Source organism: Vombatus ursinus, unplaced genomic scaffold, assembly GCF_900497805.2.
Source record: "Vombatus ursinus unplaced genomic scaffold, bare-nosed wombat genome assembly UNPS02014832.1, whole genome shotgun sequence".
In the NCBI taxonomy this organism is placed as follows: Eukaryota; Metazoa; Chordata; class Mammalia; order Diprotodontia; family Vombatidae; genus Vombatus; species Vombatus ursinus.
Genome location: NW_020954610.1, coordinates 41,687,276 through 41,711,290, shown reverse-complemented (window position 1 = coordinate 41,711,290; position 24,015 = coordinate 41,687,276). Strand labels below are relative to the sequence as shown.

Here is a 24,015-nt window from a genome sequence, read left to right as displayed (position 1 = left end):
CTTCAGGGTCTGAAGGAAAGGTCTTGAATTAGATCTTAATTTAAAAGGAAATATAATAGGGGAGAAAATGTTCAATTCTTACCTTCAACTATGGGCTGTGGTGTATATAGCACCATACTCTGGACATACATGTGTGTGTATGTTTACAATAAATTTTTTACAGAGTCCTAGAGCCCCTCCAAATCACATACTTCTCTCAAAGATTACAAAATCATTTCTTTTATCCCAGGCACAGTTTCTTTGGTATAGAAAGGGTTTCAGGCTCAGAAGAGTAATTTAATCTCATTAAATTATAAACCTAACAATAATAATGTATGATAATGTTTCATAGAAATAATCACTCATTAGCATATAGACCAAAATTCTGTGCATAATTTAGAAATGAAATTTTTTTTAAATTTAAGAGGATGGATGGAAACTTATGGGAGGGGGGAATGTAATAATTGTTTTACATGGAAGGAAAAGTTTTGTTTCCCTTTTAGAATGCTATTTTTTTTAAATTAAGTTGTTTTTCACTATCAGATCATTGAGCTTGGATCTAAGCAAAAAAAAAAAAATTAATGGAAGCAATTGATGGTGTGATTAGCCAAATATGGCCTGCCCCATGAGGGTCATTAGTTAGTGGTGCAGAGGTGATTGATGTGAAAATTGCCACCTTCAGACAAATGGTAAGCTTGCTCAGCTACCCAAGAGAGAAAATTGTACAGCTCAGTCTTGGTTAGAGAACAGGGAAGTGGCTGAGAAAAGCAGATGAGGAATGACATAATTTACTTCCAAAAGCAATTTAAAGTCCAGTGTAGTCAGTAGTCAAGCCCCACCTATGCAAAACTCACATGATATGAACCACTTTGTTGTACACCAAGCTAACTTACACAAGGGGACGACTCTCCTGTCATTCCTTTTATCCCCAACTGTCTTTCCTACTCCCAGCATCCAATCTACTCCCAAAGATGGCAAAGTGCATTTGGAATACTGTGCACACTGAAAAGATCCCAGTGGGTCATCTCATGGTGTTAGGTAGACCAGGTGACACTGAGGGTCCCTTTCAACTTGAAAATCCTATTATACTACGTAATTCTTTGTCTCCTTAATATGACGCAGCTCTAGCTCCTCTCACAAGAAAGAGAAAACTGATAGGATCTGAAGATAGAGGGAACTTCAGAGATCATCTGTTATAACCAACCCTCACTGGAGTTCAGGGTTGGAATTAAGTAGAAAGAATGTAAGATCTTGGAGGACTGGACTCATTTCATTTTTTCTCTATGTACCCCCAACTCTTAGCATAGTGCCTCCACACAATCTATAAAGCTCTAACTTTTTTTCACAAGTTCTTCTTGATGCTGAGCTGAAATATGCCTCCCCACAAGATATGCCCATCACTCCTACTTCTCAATAATGAAACCAAGCAGAACCAACTCTCTTCCCCAAGATAGTCCTAATATTTGAATACAGTTACTATGTCCACACTATCTTTTTTTCTCTAAGCTAAATGCTACTGATTCCATCAAGTAATCCTTGTGAGGAAGGTTTTCAGCCTCTCCCCAATCTAGTCATCTTCCTGGAGCCATGTTCCATTCATCAATGCCCTTCCTAAAACAAGGTAGCCAAAACTCAACACAATGTTCCAGATGAAATATGAGTAGGACCAAGTAGAGAAGTTAATTAAATTAGAAATATCATCTCCTTTATTCTTAATATGCCTTTCTCAACATAGCCTAAAGCTGTATTATCTTTTTTTTTGGTTACCACATCATACTATTTACTATACTACAGTTCACTAAAGTCCCAGATCTTTTCTGTTCCAAATTTTTTTTTTTTAACACAATGGCTCCATAATACTTTTCTCCTTTTTTTAAGCAGGAGTAGAACTTTAGATTTATCTCTGTAATGTTCTCTAAAAACCTTATTTAGCTCTAAGATGGACAATGAGTTCTCTGTGTAATTAAATCACTCTCTTTCAATAGGTACTCTTTTTCTTCCTCACTGGAATGACTGGTATATATTTTATTCTAGAAAGTTGGTAGAATTCTGAATGGGTTCAACCATTCTGGAAAGCAATTTGGAATTATACTTTAAAAAAGTTAGTAAAAAAATGCATGCTCTTTGATCCAGGTATACCACTGCTAGGCCTATACCCAAAAGAAATAAAAAAAAGAGGAAAACATCCTATAGGCACAAAAATATTTATAGATCTTTTTGTGGTGGCAAAAAAATTTGGAAGCTAAAGGACTGTCCGTCAGTTGAGGTTGAATAAATTGTGGTATAGGAATGTGATTAAATATTATTGTGCTGTAAGGAACGAGGAAATAGATTTCAAAGAGACATGGAAGGACTTGATAAACTGATGCAGAGTGAAGTGAGAAGAACCAGAAAAACAATTTATACTTTAACATCAATATTACAAAAAAATTAACAATTCTGAAGTCTTATAAATGTGTGAAAAACAAAATGAGCAGAACCAAGAGAATAATTTTATACATTAACAACACCACTGTGAAGACACATGATTTTGAAAGCTATAAGAACTCTGATCAATATAATGACCATTCCAGAGAACTGATAAAGAAACATACTATCTACTCTCTGATAGAGAGGTAATGGATTAAGGGTGCAGATTTAAAAAAAAATAGGTACATATACTCACACATTCATATAAAAAAAAATACATATATATATATATATATATATGGGGGCAGAATAAAACATACATACCCATATGTATATACTATTTTATTCTTGTATATTAAGAAGATACACTTAAGTCAGGAAATCCTGAAACTAGAGGTGGTTACGGTAGGACATTTGGGTGAGGATCGATGGAACAATAAATAGTCCATATTATCCTACTAGTATTCTACAGATTACTTGGACAGAAGACTGAAATAGGAATAGAGTTTGGGATACAGACCACGATAACAGGTAATAATAATAGGTAAATGTAATTTATTTATTCTGTTTCTTTGGAATGAAGTTATACCCTTCCACAGCCATATTCCAGGCATAAACACCAGTCTAAGTTATACCTATAAGGTCAAATTTGCCTCCTTGCAAGTTCAGCTTGCTTATTTAGCTGTATTCTGTGCATTAGGTATAGATACCCAAGACCATGTGTTTTAACTCATTTTCTTCACAGATCTCACATCTTTGCCATATCTACTGACACTCTTCTCATACTGTCCTTGCTGTGGTATCTGATTTGGCAGATATATGGGGAGAGCTTTCTCCCTACCCCTACATTTTCAATTTAAAGCCCCGCTCCGATCTATTTTCACTGCTTCTGCTTATGTGTACTCCATCCCTGGCCATCATCATTCCCATATTATAAACTGGACTAGAAATCCAAATTCCTGTCTCAGGAATGATCTTATTTCTCTAATTACCCTTTCTCTTTTGAAGTCCTACTTCCTAATCATGATGGATACATTACCTATTCTATTCCTCTAAAGGTTTCAAATTTTTTATCCCAAACTTCATAGTCACTACAAATACTTCTTGGTCTATTTGTTCCCATATAAATCACCAGGAATGGGTAACAGTCATCAGATTTGACCAATCTGGAGAGGTTCTATGTCATGTCATTCAAACATCCCTTACAAAGTTATATTGTTCAAGTCAGGTCAGCATATGATTGCTTAGTTACCCCCTTAGTAATAAGTCAAAAATCATCTCTACTTGCTGCTTCTTTTAACCATTCACTTCTGAAAGACTTCTTTCCTAGGATGCCTATGGATCCATACCTTAAGAAACTGCTATCTGTTTCCTCTATTAGAAGCACTTTACATCTCTGCCCCTTCTTTCCTGTGCTGAAATCACATCCTCCCTAATCTTTGAAGCCTTTGCTATAGAGCTATACTGTGTTTATAACACAAAACTATCAAATTCCTTGTTAATTATGTCTCATATAAAGTTACTGTATTTACAAATGAAATATTAAAAGAAAACAATTCAAAACTATTCCAGTAGTCACTTAGGATGAATAAAAAATGTAAGACAATTATCTGGCTTCTGGAAGCAACTCTTTTATCAGTTAAACTAGAATCTGAATGTTAAAGCTTGCTCATTTTAAGCACATAGCTTAGTTTCAAAAAAACAACTTCTAATTCAGGCAGAAAGTGTCAATGTAGGTTTTCTTCGAAGGTCAACATAATGTTACTTTGCAAAGTCCTATCATGAATGCTGGCCATTGCTTTTCTTCTCCTACTACATTGTTCTTTCTTTCTTGCCAAGTTACAATCTTTGCTGCCCAAATGTCCACTGATAGCTGATGTTCCTATTCTTCATAGAATCATTTTTTGAATTTTATTTTTTTGTTTAAAATTATTTAAAAAATTGTATCTAATGTCACACTATTTTTATCAAAGTGCCTCTCTTTTTCCCTGATGCACTTTTGATTCCAATCTATGCAGCCTCAGGTGCCTTCCTAAGTTGAAGTTCCTCATTTTCTTTTCTACTGCTGCACTATATTAAACATAAACTCTTAGTTCTTCTCTCCAAAGAAACTAACATCACCTTTTCCCTTGCCCTCATAACATATGTCTTTGTCAATCTCTGTGTCCCTTCACCACATGCCTTTGTCAAAATTCGAACACCTTCAAAGGTCTTCTATTATGTTTACACGATAGAGCTCTCACTTTTCTTTATGGAAATATTCCTTCACTGAGCATGAATTTCAATCATTTCAGCACTGACAAATCTCTAACCTACTGAGACACTTGTTCTATCGGACAATATATAGGCCATATTGGATAGGACAGAATCATAATCATCAACCAATCAATCAACCAACATTTATTGAAAACCTATGTGTCAGGCCCTGTGTTCAGTGCTGAACATACAAAGATGAAAATGAAACATCCCTGTCCTCAAGAACCTTTCATTCCAATGTATTTGTTTTTTAAAAAGTCTAACTTACTTACATTCAGAAAAAAATAATTCAAAGAAATAATTAATTTGTTCACTGTTGAATTAATGAACAAATGAATGAGTAATTACAGTGCTTAAGGTATAGTAAGACATACAAAGCTAAAATAAGTTCAATTAATTTACTAATCTGACTCACATATAAGGTTGGTATTGGGAAGCAGTGGAAAATAAAGTTGTATGAAGGAAAGAAGGGCATACAAATAATTACAATATAAAATTATATGTTGAAAGGGCTCCATGAAAGGATCAAATGAGATAATATTCACAAAGCACTTAGCACAGTACTTGGCACATAATACAGCCTCTTAATAATATGTTCACAGAGAAGGAGGGGGGTACAGGGAAAGTACATTCAGAATTAGAGTAATTAAAAGATTTATCATGGAAGAGGTTTTATCTGAGATGGGCCTTAGAATCACAGACTTCAGGACATCAAGAAGACTTACAGGTCATTTAGTCCAATAGACAGAATTTCAACAAGCTAAGATGGAGGCCTGGGCCATAGGAAAATCTTAGGATTACAGATTTAGGATTGTAAAAGACCCTAAAAGTCACTCACTATGAACTCCCGTATTTTACAAATGAGTGAGTCAAGGCCCAAAAAGATGCAAAGGGATTTACGAAAAATCACCAGGATCAAAGATTTACAGCTAGAAGGGACTTTAAAAGCCATCTAAGATTCCTGCCCTTCAATTTTATAGAAGAGAAAACTGAGACTAAGAAGAGATTAAGTTACTTGTAAAAAGTCATACAGGTAGTTCTGTGGGAGAGGAAGGATTTGAACCCAGGTCCCTTGACTCCAAATCCATTTCTCTTTCCACTATATCACACTGCCTCTAAGTGAACAGAAATTTAAACCAAGGTCCTTCTGGTGCTGAATTAAATGTCCACCACATTGTGCCGTCTCTGCAGAGGAAATGGTTATAAACAAAGGTGTGAAGAGGTAAGAAAGCCCACTCTATACAGGAAAATATCAAACAATAACGATCAGCTATCAAGGGCTCTTTGGGGGTGGGGGGGGGACAGTATGAAATAAGGCTAGAAAAGAAAGCATGAGGCTTAACAGAAGCCCTGAATGTCAAGCTCAAAATTTTGTTTTCTTTTGTTTGGAGGACAGCAAGGAGGATGTTGCATCTAGTGGCCTTTATGCAACATAGAATCAATAACCAACTAAAAATTACACGATATGAGCAAAATTCATAATGAAACAATAAAACATCTACCAAATGGCTATGCATCCAACATTTTCTTAAACTCAGGAAATACCCCAAACATAGGACTTATCTAGACTTGGGTATTGTACAGGACATGCCAAATTTGAATTTGATCCACTAGACAGTGAAAAAGCGTTGGAGGCTTTTGTGCAAGGGATTGATATGATCCAAATGATGCTGTAGGAACATTAAATGACTGCAGTCTGTAGGATGGATTAAATAGGACAGAATCTGGAGACGGGGAGATGGGTTAGTAGGTTTTAATAATAAATAGATTAGCCATAAATTTATCATTACTGACTAGGTTAGTGGCAGTGGGAATGGGTACAAACTGCTGAAGGAACTAACAACAGGACATGATGACCAATTAGGTGTATTTGGATAAAAGAGAGGGGTTCCTTTGAAGATTGAGGTCCAAGCAACCAGGAGAATGGAATTCCCATGAAGAGAAATAGGAAAGGCAAGAGTAGAGAAAATCAAAGTTTAGAAAAATATTCAATACATTGAAACCAGTTGCAGAAATAATTTTATGATTGTAACTATCTTTAAATGTTTATATTCCAAGTTTATGATCAAGAAGCACACATTAATCATGATTAAACTTCTAATTGTAAAAAGATACAAATGAAAATATCTCAAACTAAAGTCTTTATCTATTCATTTCAGAAATATCAGAAAAAACTATCTTTTGTTAAGAATCATAAGGTGACCCAAACCAGGAGAACAATTTACACAACAAATGGGAAAACAATACTGAAAGAGATCAGAACAACAATTCGGTGACCAATGATGATTTCTGAGGACTGATGCTTCCCTCCCCTTCCACCTCAAAAGACTAAAGAGATGGAATAAGGCATACATTTTCAAATGTGATCAATGTGCTGATTGGTTTTTATTAACTATACTGATTTGTTAAAATGGTACATTAGATTGGGAAATAGTGATTTTTTTTAAAAGATGATTTTAAAAGAATCTTTGTAAAATAGATCAATCTGTGACAAAACTTTGCAACACTATTGAATCTTATCCAGTTAGTGAATAACTATTCCCTCAGTGTGAGACTCTTTTCTCCATCTAAAATTGGATCGGGGTGACCAGGCACCTACCGCTTGCTTTTGCTTCAGAATAAGAAGGGCTGTCTTCAAAAGCAAAGATCTGCGACACACTCTGGCTCAGGTACGAAGTAGCAGGATAATAAGAATGCATCCTGTACTGGGAACTCATGGCATGACGATTCTCGGTGTTCTTCATCTGTTAAAATAGAATAAAACAAATTAAGAAATCAATTCAAATTTAAAATGCGTTTCCTATTTACTATGAGACAAACTCCCTTAATTTTTCAGATTTATGAATCTGGAGTAAAGGATCTCATCAAATAAACATTATCAACCAAGAAGCCAGACTAGTTGCACGGTGAGAGTAAGGAATGGACAGCCCATGTGCTCAGCTGGAACCCTTACGATGTCAAGAGGGTCCCTCAGAACAATGGGTGGAACCCCTCTGGCAAGTTTATAGCTGGGCATGGATAGATGGACAGGAATGGAGGAGTTGCATTCTGCATCACTGAAGGAAATATCCACACTAATGTACCCGTGTTTTTATTTAATCTTTTGAGTAGCTCTTCAGATCAAGAAAATAACCTGTATCATTACAAACAAAATAAAAAGGACCACAAACTATTTAAATAGAGACACAGCCATAAATTCTAGTTCCTGAAGTACATTGCAGTCCAATAGTCAAGGAAGGGAGGAAGGAAGAGAAGGAAGGAAGGAGAGAGAGAGAAAGGAAAAGAAAGAAAACACACTACAGTCCTAAAAATTTCTTATACTGTAATCACACAATACTAAATAAGTATGATATTGAGTTTCCAATCCGAGGAATCTGATCTTTACTGTAGTATCTACCACACAGAGACAGGATAACGACTGGACCTGTGATGCCGTTGGTACAGGGAGTTCCAGTGAAGAATTATCTCTAACAACAAAGGTTGGGCACCTCTTCTGCAACCTAGAGTCTCAGAAAGTTGCCTAGAAAACTCTAAGGTTATTAAGTGACTTGCCTAAGGTCACTCAGTCACTGTGGGTCACAGGTAGGATGCAGTTCTTCCTGGCTTGAAGGCCAGCTCTGTTCCATTCATCCTTCCATAAACCACACAGATGTTATTTCTTAATTTTGACACAAAAGTCTTTACTTAAGGAATGCACAGGACAAATTATGCATATGTTCGCAATATGATGAAGCAATAACCAAAGTAATTGTTGGATTTAAAAAAAAAGACAAGACCCTACTAATGAAAAAAAAAAAAAGTAGTACTGGCTAGAGCTGGGCAGTTAATTTTGAGCATTGTGATTTCTCATAAAATTGTGGAAATTTATTAAATTATATTCTAAACAGATTATAGACTTGAGTCAATGTTAAATGCACAGAGATTCTTAAAGTAGGGTCTATAAACATGTTATTTTAACATCCTAATAACTGTATTTGTAATCCTATGTATTTTCGGTTATATATTCAAAATCATTATTCTGAGAACAGGTCCAAAGGCTTCACTAGACCAAAAAGTTAAGGACCTACTTTCCCAAATCCAAATACAACTGCTGATTTCTGTATTATGCTTCATGAAGTTTATGCAAGCATTACCATATCCCATCTAAAACTTGAGATTTCGCCTGGCTTTAGAATTTCTTGTTGAGGCAAATTTGTAGTCAACTTAATCTTACCTGCTTGCCTAATTTTAGACAAGTTGATGGGTCTTGCAGTGAATTTACTCCATTCCTTTTCCTAATCTATCATTCTTCTAATACATGTACTCAATTCTCATTTTCTCCTATCATATATATTCTTCCTAGTATCAGAAGTGGAACAGCCTATACTTGGAAGTGGCCAAAAAACACTGGATAAGATACTGTTTCAAATGTGGGTGAGGCCACATGAACCCCAGCTTCACAATAAGGAGGTATGGAATCTCTCAAGAAGGTAGTGATTGTTTGTGGTAACAGTTCAGAGTAAATAACTCAGCTGCCAAGTAGAATAAAAAGGTCCCTTCTTTTGTTGGGACTTGCAAGGCCTCAGAATGGCTTTCTAAAGCACTTTTCACCTGTTACTGAAATCCTCATCCTATTAACAAGGCACAATATTTTTCTTTTTCCTTTTTTATTTATTTTTAAACATCTTTTTCTTCTTAAATTTTCAGTTTCAACTTATCTCCCTCCTTCCTACCCCCTCTCCCAACCACTGAGAAGGCAAGCAATACATCAATTATACGGGTAAAATCACGCAAAACATTTCCATATTAGTCATATTTCAACAAAAAGCAAGAAAAATAAAGAGAGTGAGAAAACTATACTTCAATTTGCACTCAGAGTTCATTAGTTCTCTCTCTGGAGGTGGTTAGCATTTTTTCATCATGAGCCCTCTGGAATTGTCTCAGAACATTATACTGATCTGAGTAGCCAAGTCTTTCAAAGCTGATAACCATTGCAACACTGATGAAAATGTGCTCAATGATCTCCTGGTTCTTCTCACTCTACTTTGCATCAGTCCTACTGTAAGTCTTGCCATGTTTTTCTGAAACTATCCTATTCATCATTTCTTATAGCACAATAGTACTCCATCACAATCATACACCACAACTTGTTTGGTCACTTCCTAAACAAGATAAAATATATTTTCATGCAATAACAGAGAATAATAAAGAAACTTTCTATATGACTAATGCATAGGGATGACAAAATAAGGGTAAGAAACAATGTGATTATCTTTTTACTTTTAAGTAACATCAAGCAAATAGCATCTTTCTTGAGAGTTCTATCAATTCTCAGAAGACTAACAAGTAACAGTCAATAACACAAAAGGGGGGGGGGGGGGGGGGGGGGTCAGAAATGTTGTTAGGAATGCTATCACCTTCACATGTTTCTCAAATGGGTAAAGACAACATTTGAGCCTGCACCTGAAGAAGCAAGGTAGGCAGATAGGGAAGTGTTAAATACAAAACATATCAAAAAAATAAATGCATGGAATTGAAGTTAAGATTCACCAATGTGGTACAGTGAAAAATGTGATGGATTTGAAGTCAGAGGAACAGATTTCAAACTCTGCCTCTGTTTCTTAATTGTGTGAGCTTGGCAAGCTGCTGAACCTCCATGAGACTAAGTTTCCTCATTGGTAAAAACAAGGAGGATTTGAATTGCATAATCTCAAAGGTCCCTTTCAGCTCTAAAAATGGATTATTTTATATACTACCTGATCAACAACATTTTATCTGATATTTTGCTTTTAATACTAGCAACCACCTAGTACTCTGTAAAGTTGTGTGACTCAAATTTTAGCTTCGACCAATTAAAAAAAAAAGGGAAGTTCTGGTACGAACTCTTTTCTAATAAAGTTCTACAAAGGCTGGCAAAATTAAAATATACCAGTTCTAGTGAAATATATGATTTCTTTATCCACAATGTCTGAGAAAGAATACACTTCTTTTATATTCCTGCTTTAAAATTTCTTGTAGCAGAATGATGTGAGGGGATAAGTGTGGCATTAGATTTAAGAGACACATACAAGTGAAAGCTATCTAAATTGCTTAATCTGAGTCTCAGTTTCCTCATCTACAAAATGGGGGTAATGGGTATACAACATACCTTACAGGGTTGTAGTGATGAAAGGGCTTTGCAAATCTTTTGTGAGCTATTCTTAATTATCAGGAATAAATAGTGACATGGCTAATATGGAAATATTTTGCCTGACTACACATGTATAGTCTATATCAAATTGCTTGCCTTCTCAAGGAGGGGAAAGGGTAGGAAAGGAGGGAGAGAACTTGGAACTCAAATTTTTAAAAAACAAAATGTTAAAAATTTTTGTTTACATATAATTGAGAAAAATAAAAGAATGAATAGTGAATATGAGCTTATGGTTAATAGGATATTTGGTTTAACATAGAGCTATCATCTATAGTGCCAGTTTTCATGTTACTTTCCCCATTTGAATGGAAGCTCCCTAAGGGCAGGGTTTGTTTTTTTGCCCTTCTTTGTGTTCCCAGCACTTTGCATGGTGTCTGGCACATAGTAAGCCCTTAACAAATGCTTGTTGACTCAACATGGCTTAAAAGTATTACAATACAATATACTTATCATGAAATCTAAACTGAATGTTACTTAATCTTTCTTTGATCATTCTGACAAAAGCCCTTTGCAATGCCTTTACGAAAATGAGTCACAACTTAGTACTACAGTCAAGACCCTGATTGCTTGAACTTTATGGTTACTTAAATCCTGATAAACAGGATTCTGTACAAATTCAACATCCATTTATTTAATTTTTCATGTACCATAAAGTAGGAACCCAGTATGTAGAGTTAGAAGGAGGCTTGGGACATTTTTCCAAGGTTGATAAACCTAAAATCTCCAATTTTGATACAATATTGTATTTACATATAAAATCAGAGATCTAGAGTTGAAAAAGACATTAGGTCACCCAGATCCTCTCATTTTCAAAATGAGGAAACTAAGTCTCATAGAGATTAACTGATTTTCCACCATATTCCAACGTATCTAGTAGCCACATCTTTCTATTTTTGCCTCCACAGCAACTCTCCCATGTGATCTCTTCTCTCTACTCCAATAGCTACCACCTTAGTTCAAGACCTAAGCACCCTTCATCTACATTTTCCAACAACCTCTGAATTGGCCGCCCTGCACGTCCATCATCCATCATCCATGCAGCTGCCAAAGTTGATTTTCCTCAAGCCCAACTATGATGATGTCACTCTAGACCAAATAAAGTCCTTGGTTGAGCTCTTAAAACCTTTTACAACCTGGTCCCAACATACGTGCCAAGCCTCATTGTATTGCCCTGCCTGCCCTCTATCATCCTAGTAAACTGGCCTTCTCTGTTCCTCACACATAACATTGTATCTCCCATACCTTTGCACTGACCATCTAGTATTACCATGTGAACTTCATGGAATACTTTCCCTCTTCACCTCTACCTCAATGAAGTCTTCTCTTCCTTTCAGACACAGCCCAATAAGGTTTCCTGACACCACCACCCCAAATGCTGATGAACTTTCTCATTTTTTTTTAATTCACAGTACACAAGAACAATTAAGAAAAATTTGAACTCTAAAGCTATGTACAAACACACACACACACACACACACACACATATTGTACCAAGTGGCTTGAGAGATCAAATTAGTTTGACTCCCCAGATCTTAAATTTGGAAGTACTTACAACTTTTTAGCCTCATTCCCAACACAAGTAACAATCACTAATCTCTATGAAGGGCAGAGTTCTTAACCTCGGGTCCACAAACTTTTAAAAAAAATTTTTTGATAACTTTTTTCCAATAAAATTGGTTTCCTTTGCATCATATGTAGTTTATTTTATATGTTTAAAAACATTTTTCTGAGAAGGGACCCATAACTCACCAATCTTCTAAAGGGATCTAACATTAAAAAAAAAAGTGAAGAACCCCGACTCTATGATTTCATCTTTGAAAACAAACAGAAAGAAACCTGTTTTCAAAGTCCTACCTACCTGCCTCAAATCAGCTTAAATTTAATTTCTACCTACATAGAACCCAGAAAGTGCAGCAACAACAAAAATTGCATCAAAATTGATGGGATACTCAGCTAGGTGCTGCAGTGCATAGAGCACGGGGCTAGGAATCAGAAAATCTCATTTTTCTGAGTTCAAATCCAGCCTCAGACACTGACTGTGTGCCCCAGGCCAAGTCATTTAGCCCTGTTTGCCTCAGTTTCCCCATCTGTAAAAAATGAGCTGGAGAAGGAAATGGCAAAACACTTCTATATCTTTGCCAAGAAAACAGCAAATGGGATCCTGAAGAGTCGGACACGTCAAAAACAACTCAATAATAACAAAAGTAAAAGATTCCTTCAGCAGAAACTATCTGAGGTAAGTTCCAAATTTCCAACTTGAAATTTCTTCTGTTCCCCCGACAGCCTTAAAAATGACAATCCTGTTAGAATTGATCATTTTTTTAATCTCTGGATACTGAAAATACGAACCACGTGTTTTGTTTTTGTTTTTTAAATTTTCCTTTCCTGTATCAAAACGTTACTATTCACTATTTCTATGTTCTTCAGGGTTTGTTTGTTTTTTTAATCTTCTGATAAGGATCTGGGGATGTCACTGAGGCTTCAGAAGTAACCAAATGGAGGAACCATTCAATCCTGATTAAGTGGACGGTACTTTTGTTTCCTTTGTCTCCAGGAGTGTGTGGAAGATGACCCATTCATTTTCAACACTGTAAGTTTTGTTTTTAAACCTCTTAAATAAAAAAAAATAAACAAAACAAGTAAAATCTAAAACTCCAGGATTTCAATGAATTATGACTACTATTATTATTAGTGTGTGGTAGCTGGCAAGCAAGAGACATGTTTTATAATCTTATTACCCACACCAAGTCTATGAACCACAGTACAACCAACAGATGGGAGCTAGGCTCTGCCAAGAATATGCATTGTATTAACCACTGAAGAAAATCTAAAGGCTTTAGCTTTTGTTTTATTAAACTGTTCAGAATACACAATCTGAACCATAAGGTTTCCTTTTTATAGATCTTGGCTACCCCATTTTATAGTAACAGTAAAATACCAACAAAGCATAAAAAATGTTTGACCTCAGCTCTGTAAAAAGATTCCTAAATGCAATTCTTTAGTCTTGCATTAACTCTTTGTCGAGGAGGAGTTTTTTTGTACTTGTGTCAAAATCAGTTCTCCTGCCTGGTAAAGGTTTTCATTTTCATTTTGTTATGTTTTTAAGCCTCTAGGAATCCTGAATTGTTTATGCAGGAGTTTTTAAACAGATTAAGCTGCATCTAAATTGATTGGAAATAAATAAAGGAAGATTCCTCCTGGAGAAGAAATCTGGGATAAAACTCCAAAACATCAGTAAACAAAGAATATGTACATAAAATTTGATATTTCAAAACTCCAGGAGCTGTTAGACACCACCAGCCTTGGACTTTTTAATTGCAAAAGGACCATTTGAAATGAATACTAGCTTTTATGAAATCAATATTTTGTAAATGAATTCAGTGCAGCTTCCAACACTCTGAACTTAGTGAACTTTGGGCATCCATGCTGATAGTAAGGGTGGTGAAGAGTGTCCCTTTTCTGGGATTTTTGTGGTTATAAGTGCTTTTCTCTCCTCTCTCCCCCAATCAACTCTTAAATTAGAAGCTGATGGTCATCAGATGGTTCAGCCCTTATCTAATCACTATGTGATCTTGTTACAATTATTTACCCCAAAATATGAATTTTTAAGGGGAAACATGAAATAATCTTGTGCCTTAGTCATCTGCTAATATCAGAATCACTCATTCTATGTAAGATCCAACCACATACATCCTCTTCCCCCCTTTAACAATTTAAGGTACATGTTATAATGTCCTAGGCTGGAAATTCCTTTGGGGGTTGGGGGAGGGGGTGAGCAAGCTTTCTAACTCACTGACAAATTGATTCATTCCCAGCAAATCACTACCCCTCGATGTGTTACAACAGAAATTAGCCAGAGGGAACTTTCTTTTGTCATTTCCAGATTCTGCAAAGGAAGTAATTCTTAGGGCCAAACCTCAGTTTAACAACCTAATTGATGAGCAGGCTAACTCATTTGCTGCTAGATCTTTTTATAGATAACAGTCCTTAGATCACTGGGAAGTGTCTCAAAAGCCTAAAGATTTTACTTCTTCATGAAAATGCTATTCCTAAATAGGGAGTCAACATAGTGAAACTAAACTAATAACAAAAACAGTTTTCAATTTAGCTGGTTTTCCTAATCAGTACCAGGACCCAATACAGGTGTTATTAACAGCCTTTCTATTCCAAACAGCTCACCATCCCACAGTGTTTTCTAGCAAGGACACACACTCATAAACTTTGCAAAGTGCACCCTGCACTCATGTCACCAATTCCCACCTGGACTACTGAATCAGTCTTCTAATTGGTCTCTCTGCTCTAAGGTTCTCCCTTCTTCAATCCACCCTCCACTAGGACACCAAAGTGGTTTTCTAAAGAATAGGTCCAACCACATCACTCCTCCTCCACTTGCACATTGAGTTCCTATGGCTCCCTATCACTTCCAGTATCAAATAAAAAATCTTCAGTTTCATATCTGCCCCTTTCCTACCTCTCTAGTCTTCTTACACTTCTGTGCAATCTGTAATCTAGCAATACTGAATTACTCTGGCTAGACCTTACACGTGACTCACAAACTCCCACCTCCACACTTCTGCACATCCCTGTGCCTCAGATGTCCTCCCTCCTTACCTCTACCGCTTATCTTTCAGGACTTCCTTCAAGCTCTTCCTTCAGCTCTAATCCCACCTGCAAGAAGTTTCCACGTCCTTCATCCTCTAATGTCTTCCCTTTTGTCATTACTCAGCTTCCCTCTACTCTTTATCTTATACATACCTAGTTATCTACATGTGCTCTCCCCCTTTAGAATGTACTCTCCTGGAGGGTAGGTACTGTTTTTGCCTTTCTCTGTCTGTATCCCCCAGTTAAGCTCAGTACAATGCTGGGGACCTAATTGTCACCTAATAAACACAGTTGACTGGCCATCTGATCTCCAAATATCAGAACTCCACTCTTCCTAAAAGCTTTCCATCCCTTTACTGAGGTTGTGCCATCGTCATTCTATTTTCAATAAGATATATTACATTTTCTGGAAACAGTCAAACAAAAAGAAATAAAGCCTTCTAATACCACAAGATCCGAATTTGGGAAGAAGGGTAGAGAGGAATGAGAAATCATCTACAATGCACTCACATCATCAACCTCCACTAAGGAATGGTGGGACTCAGTTTACTGAGTGACTCAAATTTTACCTACTGTTTGAATGATCTTTGTTCAGTTCTCCTGGTATATAACATCTTACATAGCTGAAATGAAATCCCTATTGAACCACATATAGAGGATTTATTAAAATGCTTAGAATGTTTTCATTCCTTTCAAATAATAATAGCTTATATTTAATGCTATTATTTAAAAGGAGTGAAAACATTAAATATGACCTTCATTGTATTGTATTCCACCAGATTAGGGGTAGATTTGCTTTCTCAGAGTAATATTTTTCAATGTTCAAAGTAAAATTCAAAGGATTACAAAAGAAACCAATTTTACTAGAAAAGAATTTTTTAAAAAATAAGCTCCCAGACCCAAGATTTAGAACTCTTGACATATAGCTTTTGTTTCCAAGCAGTTTACATTTATTGTTTCATTTCCTCTTCACAATAAGAAAAAAATTCAGCATTTTAGAAAACAGAAGTACAGATGTGAATGAGTGTGGTGTCTGTTTGGGGGTGTGTGTGTGAGTGGGTGGGTGTGTGGGTGTGTGTATGAGAAAGAGATGTTGGGGAGAGCATTCCACCCGTTTAAAATTGCCTAAACTGTAATGGGTGCTCTAGCCACACAACCTGGATGCTCTAGTGAATCACCATAGCTCAGGCCCTAATTCCCTCCCTGGTGGGCTGCTGTACTTAGCATGCCATTCAGTTCTGAGTCTCTGAGCTGTGAAAAGTGGCTAATCAGCTAATGGATATTTCAAAGGGAAATGATTACAGGTGACAACTTACTATGAAGCCTAAACCCCAAGTGAACAGTGGAGTGTGACAAGAGCAGTTCATCTCCAATTAATGCTAATCTCAGAACCTGAGTCCCTCTCTTGACCTCTTTCCATCGAACCCCTTTCCTTTCCCTCTTTCTTGCTATATCCCTTCATTTGATTTTCTATATTAATCATCCTCTCTCCTTTCCTGAGTCTCCCACTCCAGTGTCCCTCCTTCCACTTGTCATCATATGGAACCAAAGAGAATATTTTAATATTAGTTAATATTTAATATAATAATAGATATTTAGTATTTACTATCAATTAGTAATGATTTGAGATTGTATTTTCTGAATGAAACTTCAACAGTGGGTAGAGGGCTGGCTTTGGAGTTTGAGATCTACAGAGTCAAGTATTGCTTCTGATACATACTGCCTGTGTGATCACGAACAAGTCACTGAATATCTCAGTGCCCCCCAAGCAACCTTCTACATTATTAGTTATATGAGTTGTTCATATAAATTAGCGGAATGACTTTGTACACCAGGAATTCCCCACACTGATCAAGTTGGCACACTGGACTTCCCCTCACCCCACCAAAAAAAATGAATAAAGATCCTTATTCTTAACTTTAAAGCAAGTAAGATTAATGCTTAGTATTTTAAAAAATCAATTAAGGGGCAGCTAGGTGGCGAAGTGGATAGAGCACTGGCCCTGAAGTCAGGAGGACTTGAGTTCACTTCAGTCTCAGACTAAACACTTGACACTTACTAGCTGTGTGACCCTGGCCAAGTCTCTTAACCCCAATTACCAAAAAAAAAAAAAAATCAATTAATATGAATTTATTGAGTGCCTACTATGCGCCAGGAACTATTTCAGATCTTGGAGATATTAATATGAAGAATAAAGCAATGATTATCTCTTAAGAGTTTATGTTTTATCAGAGGAGCACTAATTTAAGCTTTCCCACTTTGATACTTTTAACACTCACTGGAGAAGAGGCAAGTGCCTTCAAGCATAATTCAGGTCAGGAAAAACTAAAATGAAAGGGATAAGAGGTGTCACAAGAATCCACAGGATGGCCTTGTGCATTTTAGGGAGTGCTGGGGGCGGCTAGGAAGTACAGTGGAGAGAGTGCTGAACCTGGAATCAGGAAGACCTGAATTTTTCAATCCTCCCTTAAAATCTTACTAGCTGTGTGACCCTGAGCAAGTCATTTGACATCTGTCTGTTTCAGTTCCCTCTTATGCAAAATGGGGATAATAATGTGTCCCCAGAGTTTATTACAGCTCTTATTATGCCACTGAATAAATAAATGCTTGTTGAATTGCTTTGACTTGGTTCACTATGGCACCAGTGTAGTTCTTCGAGTCTAATTTAAATAGAGTTCCAACTTTCTAGGACTGATTCTCACCTTATAGCTCTAGGAATAGGACCTCATAGGGATTCTTCATCCCTCCAGTTCCAAGGCTAGAAACAATGTCTGCTTTCCTAACCCTTCTAATGACCTAACGCTGGCTTACCAAGGAAGGCACATGAATCTAAGCATAAAGAAATTCGAGGGAGAAAGATAAAACACTCTCAGCCTTTCAGAGAAAAGTAATGCACATTCATATAACTTCTGAAGAATATAGTTGATTTATTTTGGATCGTGTTTAAACAACAAATCAATGACGTAAGTTAGGGGAGCCAGTCTCCAAAAGTTCAGAAAAAATGATCGGTGTGATCAAACAGAAAAAAGGAAGACACCTCAAGATGAATGGGAGACTCATAAAAAAGAAATCCCGACAAAAATCATGAATGCTTCTGATGAGGAAGAAAGGGAGTGTACGTATGGTTTCACACAGAAATTCTGCAAGGAGCCCGGGGTTTTATGGCAGTCATTTATCTAACTAATTTTGAGTAACTACTCCAGATCAGTTACTGTGCTAGGTACTACAATAATGTGGAAAAGAATAGAAGGGAGTGGGCCAAGTATTCAAGACAGGGTGAGTACGTGACAAGCTTAGGTAGGTGGTAGGGGCTGTCTAGGTCAGCACTAAGGGCGAGGAGAGCAACAGGACACGCAGAGATGCTTGGCACTGTACAACCAAGACACGTACTACAGGAGGAGGAAAGGGGGATCCAAGCTTAATGCCTTTAAGCAACCTTCTGCATTGTTTAGGTTTCCTGAGGATAAAATAGACTTATGTAGGAGTGGCTCTGTATCTCTTTACAGGCACATTAATCAGCGGGAAGACAAGTCAGAAGAGACTGGATGTGTCTAGCAGTCCCCACCTTGCCCATCTTTCAGTATGTTCTGTGGCAGTACTCAGTACTCTTCCCAATGGAAGAGAGTGTGTTGTCAGTAAAGGGTTAAATCTTTGATGGGAAGGCATTTCAAAGGCAGCCCCAGCTAGTTTCTGGTATAGTACCTCTTCCAAGGGGCTACCCAGTCACCGAAAGTATGTATTTGAAAGCTCAAGTCAAGAATCTCTATAGTTACTTTTTAAAGCATTACTGATCAAATACCCTTAAACACTAAGGATCAGAGGAGCAAGATGGTGTATGTAGTAGAAAGAATACTATATTTGGAGCTATGGAACCTGAGTTTGAATCACACATCTGCAATTTACTACCCATCCAAGTTTTGTGAAATCAATTTCCTTCACAGTAAAAAGAGGAGACTGGACTAGAAATCTTCCAAGATCCTTCTAGTTCTAGACCGATGGTCCTGTATTTGCTTGTGAACGTATTTTCTAATTTATGTAACTTTATAGCTTCTTTGTATCAGAGATGTTCTCAATATAAGACTGTATCAATAAGTGCTAAAAACTCTCCAAGGAATGAGGATAAGAAATTGTAATTCAGGCTTCTCTCATTATCCTCACTTTTATAACAAGAATAAAAAAAACTTAAACCTTTATGACTTTAATTGAGGATCAACTCAGTTCAATTTCCAGATTTCACCCATGTGTACCCCACATATTCTAATCTGTAGTCACGTCTCTGCCTTCACATGAGATTTCTCTTATACACCCCCTTCTCTCCCTGACAAAGGCCCTCATTACCTCATACCTGGAATAGAGCAATAGCCTGCTGGTTGGTCTCCCTGCTAAAAGTCTCTCCCCACTCCAGCCAATTGCCTAAGTGATCCTCAAAAGTATAAGTCTGACCATATCATCCCACCCACCCAACCCTTGCCCAGCTCAATAAATTGTGGTGGCTCCCTATTACCTCCATAATTAAACAGACTTTCGTTCGAGTTTTTAAATCCTTCACAACTAGACCCTTCCTACTTTTCCAGTCTTCTGATACTTCACTCCCTTCCAAATACTCTACAATCCAGCAACATTGGTTTACTTGATATCTCTTGAACAAGAGGTGTTCTCTTTTTTCACCTCTGTCTCTTCGCTTCTCAAGCATCCTTCAAGAGTTAGCTTAAATCCTACCTTCTGCAGGAAGTCCTTCCCATCCTCCTCAATTTCCAGTGCCTTCTCTCTCAATAAACATTGATTAAGCATCTACCATATGTCAGGCACTGTGCTAAGTGCTCAGGATACAAAAAGAGGCAAAAAACAGTCCCGCCCTCAAGGAGTTTATAATCTAATGGAAGAAAAAACATGCAAACAAATATATACAAATGAAGCCATATAAAAGATGAAAAGGAGATAATTTGACAGAGGAGAGGCACTGGGATTAACAGGGGTTAGGTAAGGTTTCCTGTAGGAGGAGGAAATTTAGTTGGTACTCAAAAGGAAGCCAGAATGTCAGCTCACTGAGGGCAGAAAACATGTTTTTGCCTTTCCTAGTATCCCCAATGCTTGGCACAGTGGCTGGTAAGTAATTAGTGCCAGATATAATAAAGGGATGATGGGAAAGGTGAGATGATAGATAGATAGATAGACAGATAGATGAACGAGAGATAAATGAGTGAATAAAAATGAACACATAAGTAAATAAGTGTTTATTATTGATAATGATGATAATGAAGATTACAATGATGATGGTGATGATGATAAAAACTAAAATTAATTTGAACTTTTTAGGCATCAGTAACAATTATTCCCCCACAAAAGTCCCATGCTGATGCCTCTTTGTGGCATGGAGGTGACCCTGGGTTCTTGTAGGCTATGCCTGCAGAGCACAAGGTCTTATAAGTCCTACATCAAACTGAAACTCTCAAGTATAAGACCAGCAATGGACTGGAAGCCTGTCATCCAAGGAACAGGTCAGCTAAGTTAAGAGAGACTCAGCATAAGAAGATGAGCCATGAAGTAATGATTTTTTTTTTAGCCAGAGCTACTCATGAAGACTGTCCAAGAACTAGAAGAGTTATAAACCCCTTTAATACTAATGCTGTCTATAACTTGTTTATAAATAGTTGTCTGCATGTTGTCTCCCCCAATAGAGGGCATGCTATTTGAGAGCAAGGACTGTCTTGTGCTTTTCTTTGAATCCTGAGTCCTTAGCATGGTGCCTGGCACATAGGTGCCTAAGAAATGCTTACTGAATGACTGGCTATAAAATCCTTGAGGGTAATTTATCAGTGGGGAGAGTTCTCAGACCAATCAAATCATGGGTTCCTGAAACAAATATTATTGCAGTTACTACATAAAACTCTTTCCTTCCCTACTTTAATATAACATAGTTGTCTATCACTAATATTTCAAAAAATAAATAAAAAATAAATCTTTGCCCAAATGCTCAGAGATGCTATTTGTAGAACTGACCTAAGTCTTTGGCCATCCTTCTCACAGCTGTCAAAGTAGCATTCCTAAAGCAAAATTCTGACAAAGTCACTTCCCTAATCAAAAATGTTCTTATGCCTTTAAGGTAAAATACAAACTCTTCAGCTTAGCCTTTAAAGAGCTTCCTAATTGGGTCCTGACATTTTCACTTACTTCACTTTCAGACTTACCCCCCAATCCCCCTCCCACTTACTTTCATCAAACTTAATTACAGTTCTCCAACAGAATAGCAAAGGCTCAATTTCCTGACCCCTAGCCTTTGTATACCTTGTCCCTCAAGCCTGGAAAGCACTCCCTCTTCACCTCTGCCTTTTAAAATACTTAGCTTCCTCCATGCCTCACACCCCTCTCCTACAAGTTTTTCCCAATCTTGTTAGTTTTAGGTGATCTCTGATTCCTCAACTTTCCTTGGATTTACTTAACTGTTACATGGTGCATCCTCCAATAAAATGTAAGCTCATTGTGATACAGAAGCAGGTTTTTATTTGTTTTTTTAACCTTTTTCTTTATATCCCCAGCATCTAGCCCAGTGTCTTGCACACAGTAGGTGCTCAATCAATGTTGGCTAAATTGAATTGACCTGAGTTTGAATCTTGGCTCTAACAGCTTCAAGCTATGTGACCACTGGGAAATAATCGTAACGCCTCAGAACCTCACTTTCCCCCTCTAATGAAACTAAAAATGTTGTTTGCACTAATCTATCTTACAAGGTTGTTATGAAAATAGCACTTTCTAAACTTTTAGGTGCTATAGAAATATAAGTGGCAATTTTTTAACTGCCATTTAGGATTCTTCTTATATTTGATTCATAGAAAGACAAAGAAAGATTTCATATAACATATATTTCAGATTTATATAGCTATCACATAATATATATACACATATCTGAAGCTTTATATATCATATATGAACACATATACAACATTCTTCAGTATGAAAAAGGGAAAGAAAAGGAGATAGCAAAGGCATATTCTGCGACTTACTTGGACTTTAGAATAGGAAATCTTAGAGGTATTCATATCTGTCTCACCTTGATAGACAAACTTAATTAACCTTTGCTATTCTGTTCCAACCTACTGTTTTAGACAAAAGCAGTGACCCATAAACAATATGTTACCATCAGAATCTCAATTGCCAAGACACCAAGAGATATAGCCCTATCAGCAGTATCGGAAAATAAACCACTTAGATTAGCTCCTCTAAGAAATATGGATTATATTCATGTCACACATGAGCTGTCAGAAACATTAGGATACTTTTAGCATAAATCTGCTGTGTGAAGGCTATCTTATGAAGATAATACATGACATACTGCCAAAAGGCCACGTTGGGATTATTTGGGGTTATTACAAAGTTTACCTGTACATATACAAACACAAAGGCAAACAGACCAAAAAAAATTACTGGTCTGCTTTCTAAATTATTGTAAAACTGTCAGTGTACTCTCATTTAAATGAATAAAACAGGTGAAAGTAACTGAAGAAATATAAAATTTAAGGCTATCTGAACTGGAAGGGACCCTAGGAATAATTTAGTCCAATATTCAGAGATCTTCAGTAGTTTGCTCAAAACCTCACAACTATTTTAACATAAGCATCACAAGGGTAGAGAACATCTTACTTATTGGATCTCCCCTAGCACCTAATAGAATGCGCTTCACATAGTGAGTACTTAAAAATATTGAATGAATGAAAGCATGAATACATAGTGACAGAGCTGGGACTAGAATCCAGCTTTCCTAATTCACAACTCACTGTTTTTTCTAAGAACATTTTCCCCCAAAGAAAGGCATAGGGGTTCAAAGGAGTGAATGGGATGACCAGTTCTCTGGACTGGTATCTGAATTCAAAATTTGTCTCAAATACTTAAGTTGTATGACTACTAAGCTGCTTAAGTCTCTTATGCAAATCACTTAATCTGTCAGCCTCAGTTTTCTCAGTTGTAAAATGAGGAAACCTTCCAGGGTTGTTGTGAGGATAAAGTGAGATATTTGTAAAGTACTTTGCAAACTTTAAGGTTCAATATAAATGCTTATTATTATTATTTTTACTGATCCTCAAACACTTTAAAGTTTCAGTACAAGAATACCAAGAAATCCCTCCTACTAACACATCTTTGAAGGTTATGGCTATAGAGCAATCCACAGGGGGCAGAAGCCATAGTTATCCTGGGAAACCCAGGATGAGTGCTCATAACGGAGTTTCTGAATTTCCACTACTGGTCTACAAAATGTTTGCTTCTAATTGAGCCTACTTGGGAGCTGTGATTCTTCACTCCAAAAATGAGAGGCAGGGGAGCAAAGCAGATAGACAGCTGTCCTTAAAGTCTGACAGACCTGGGTTCAAATCCCACCTCACACATACTGGCTTCATGACCTTGGAAAAATTACTTAACCTCTCAGTCATGTAGGTGATTATCTACAACTATAAAATGCAGAGAAAGTACTAATCTGCCTTGATGGGTGGAATTTCTCCCCCCAGGAGCTCACTATACCAATAAAATCACAGATTCAGTCCCAATCCTTACCTTCACTGTAATAACAATCTTCCTGTTTGGAAGAGATCTTCTGGGAAGCTCCAATG

At 36.9% G+C, this 24,015-nt stretch overlaps 1 protein-coding gene across 2 annotated transcripts in view; it reads right to left on the bottom strand.

The window, feature by feature from the left end:
* Nucleotides 1-24,015, bottom strand: part of DMRT1 (doublesex and mab-3 related transcription factor 1) — a 140,052-nt gene that overhangs the window by 49,020 nt on the left and 67,017 nt on the right. For both annotated transcript variants that reach the window (XM_027839729.1, XM_027839728.1), the window contains one exon: nt 7,244-7,388. In XM_027839729.1, the coding sequence (XP_027695530.1) occupies nt 7,244-7,388 (145 nt within the window). The remainder of the gene's footprint in view (nt 1-7,243; nt 7,389-24,015) is intronic.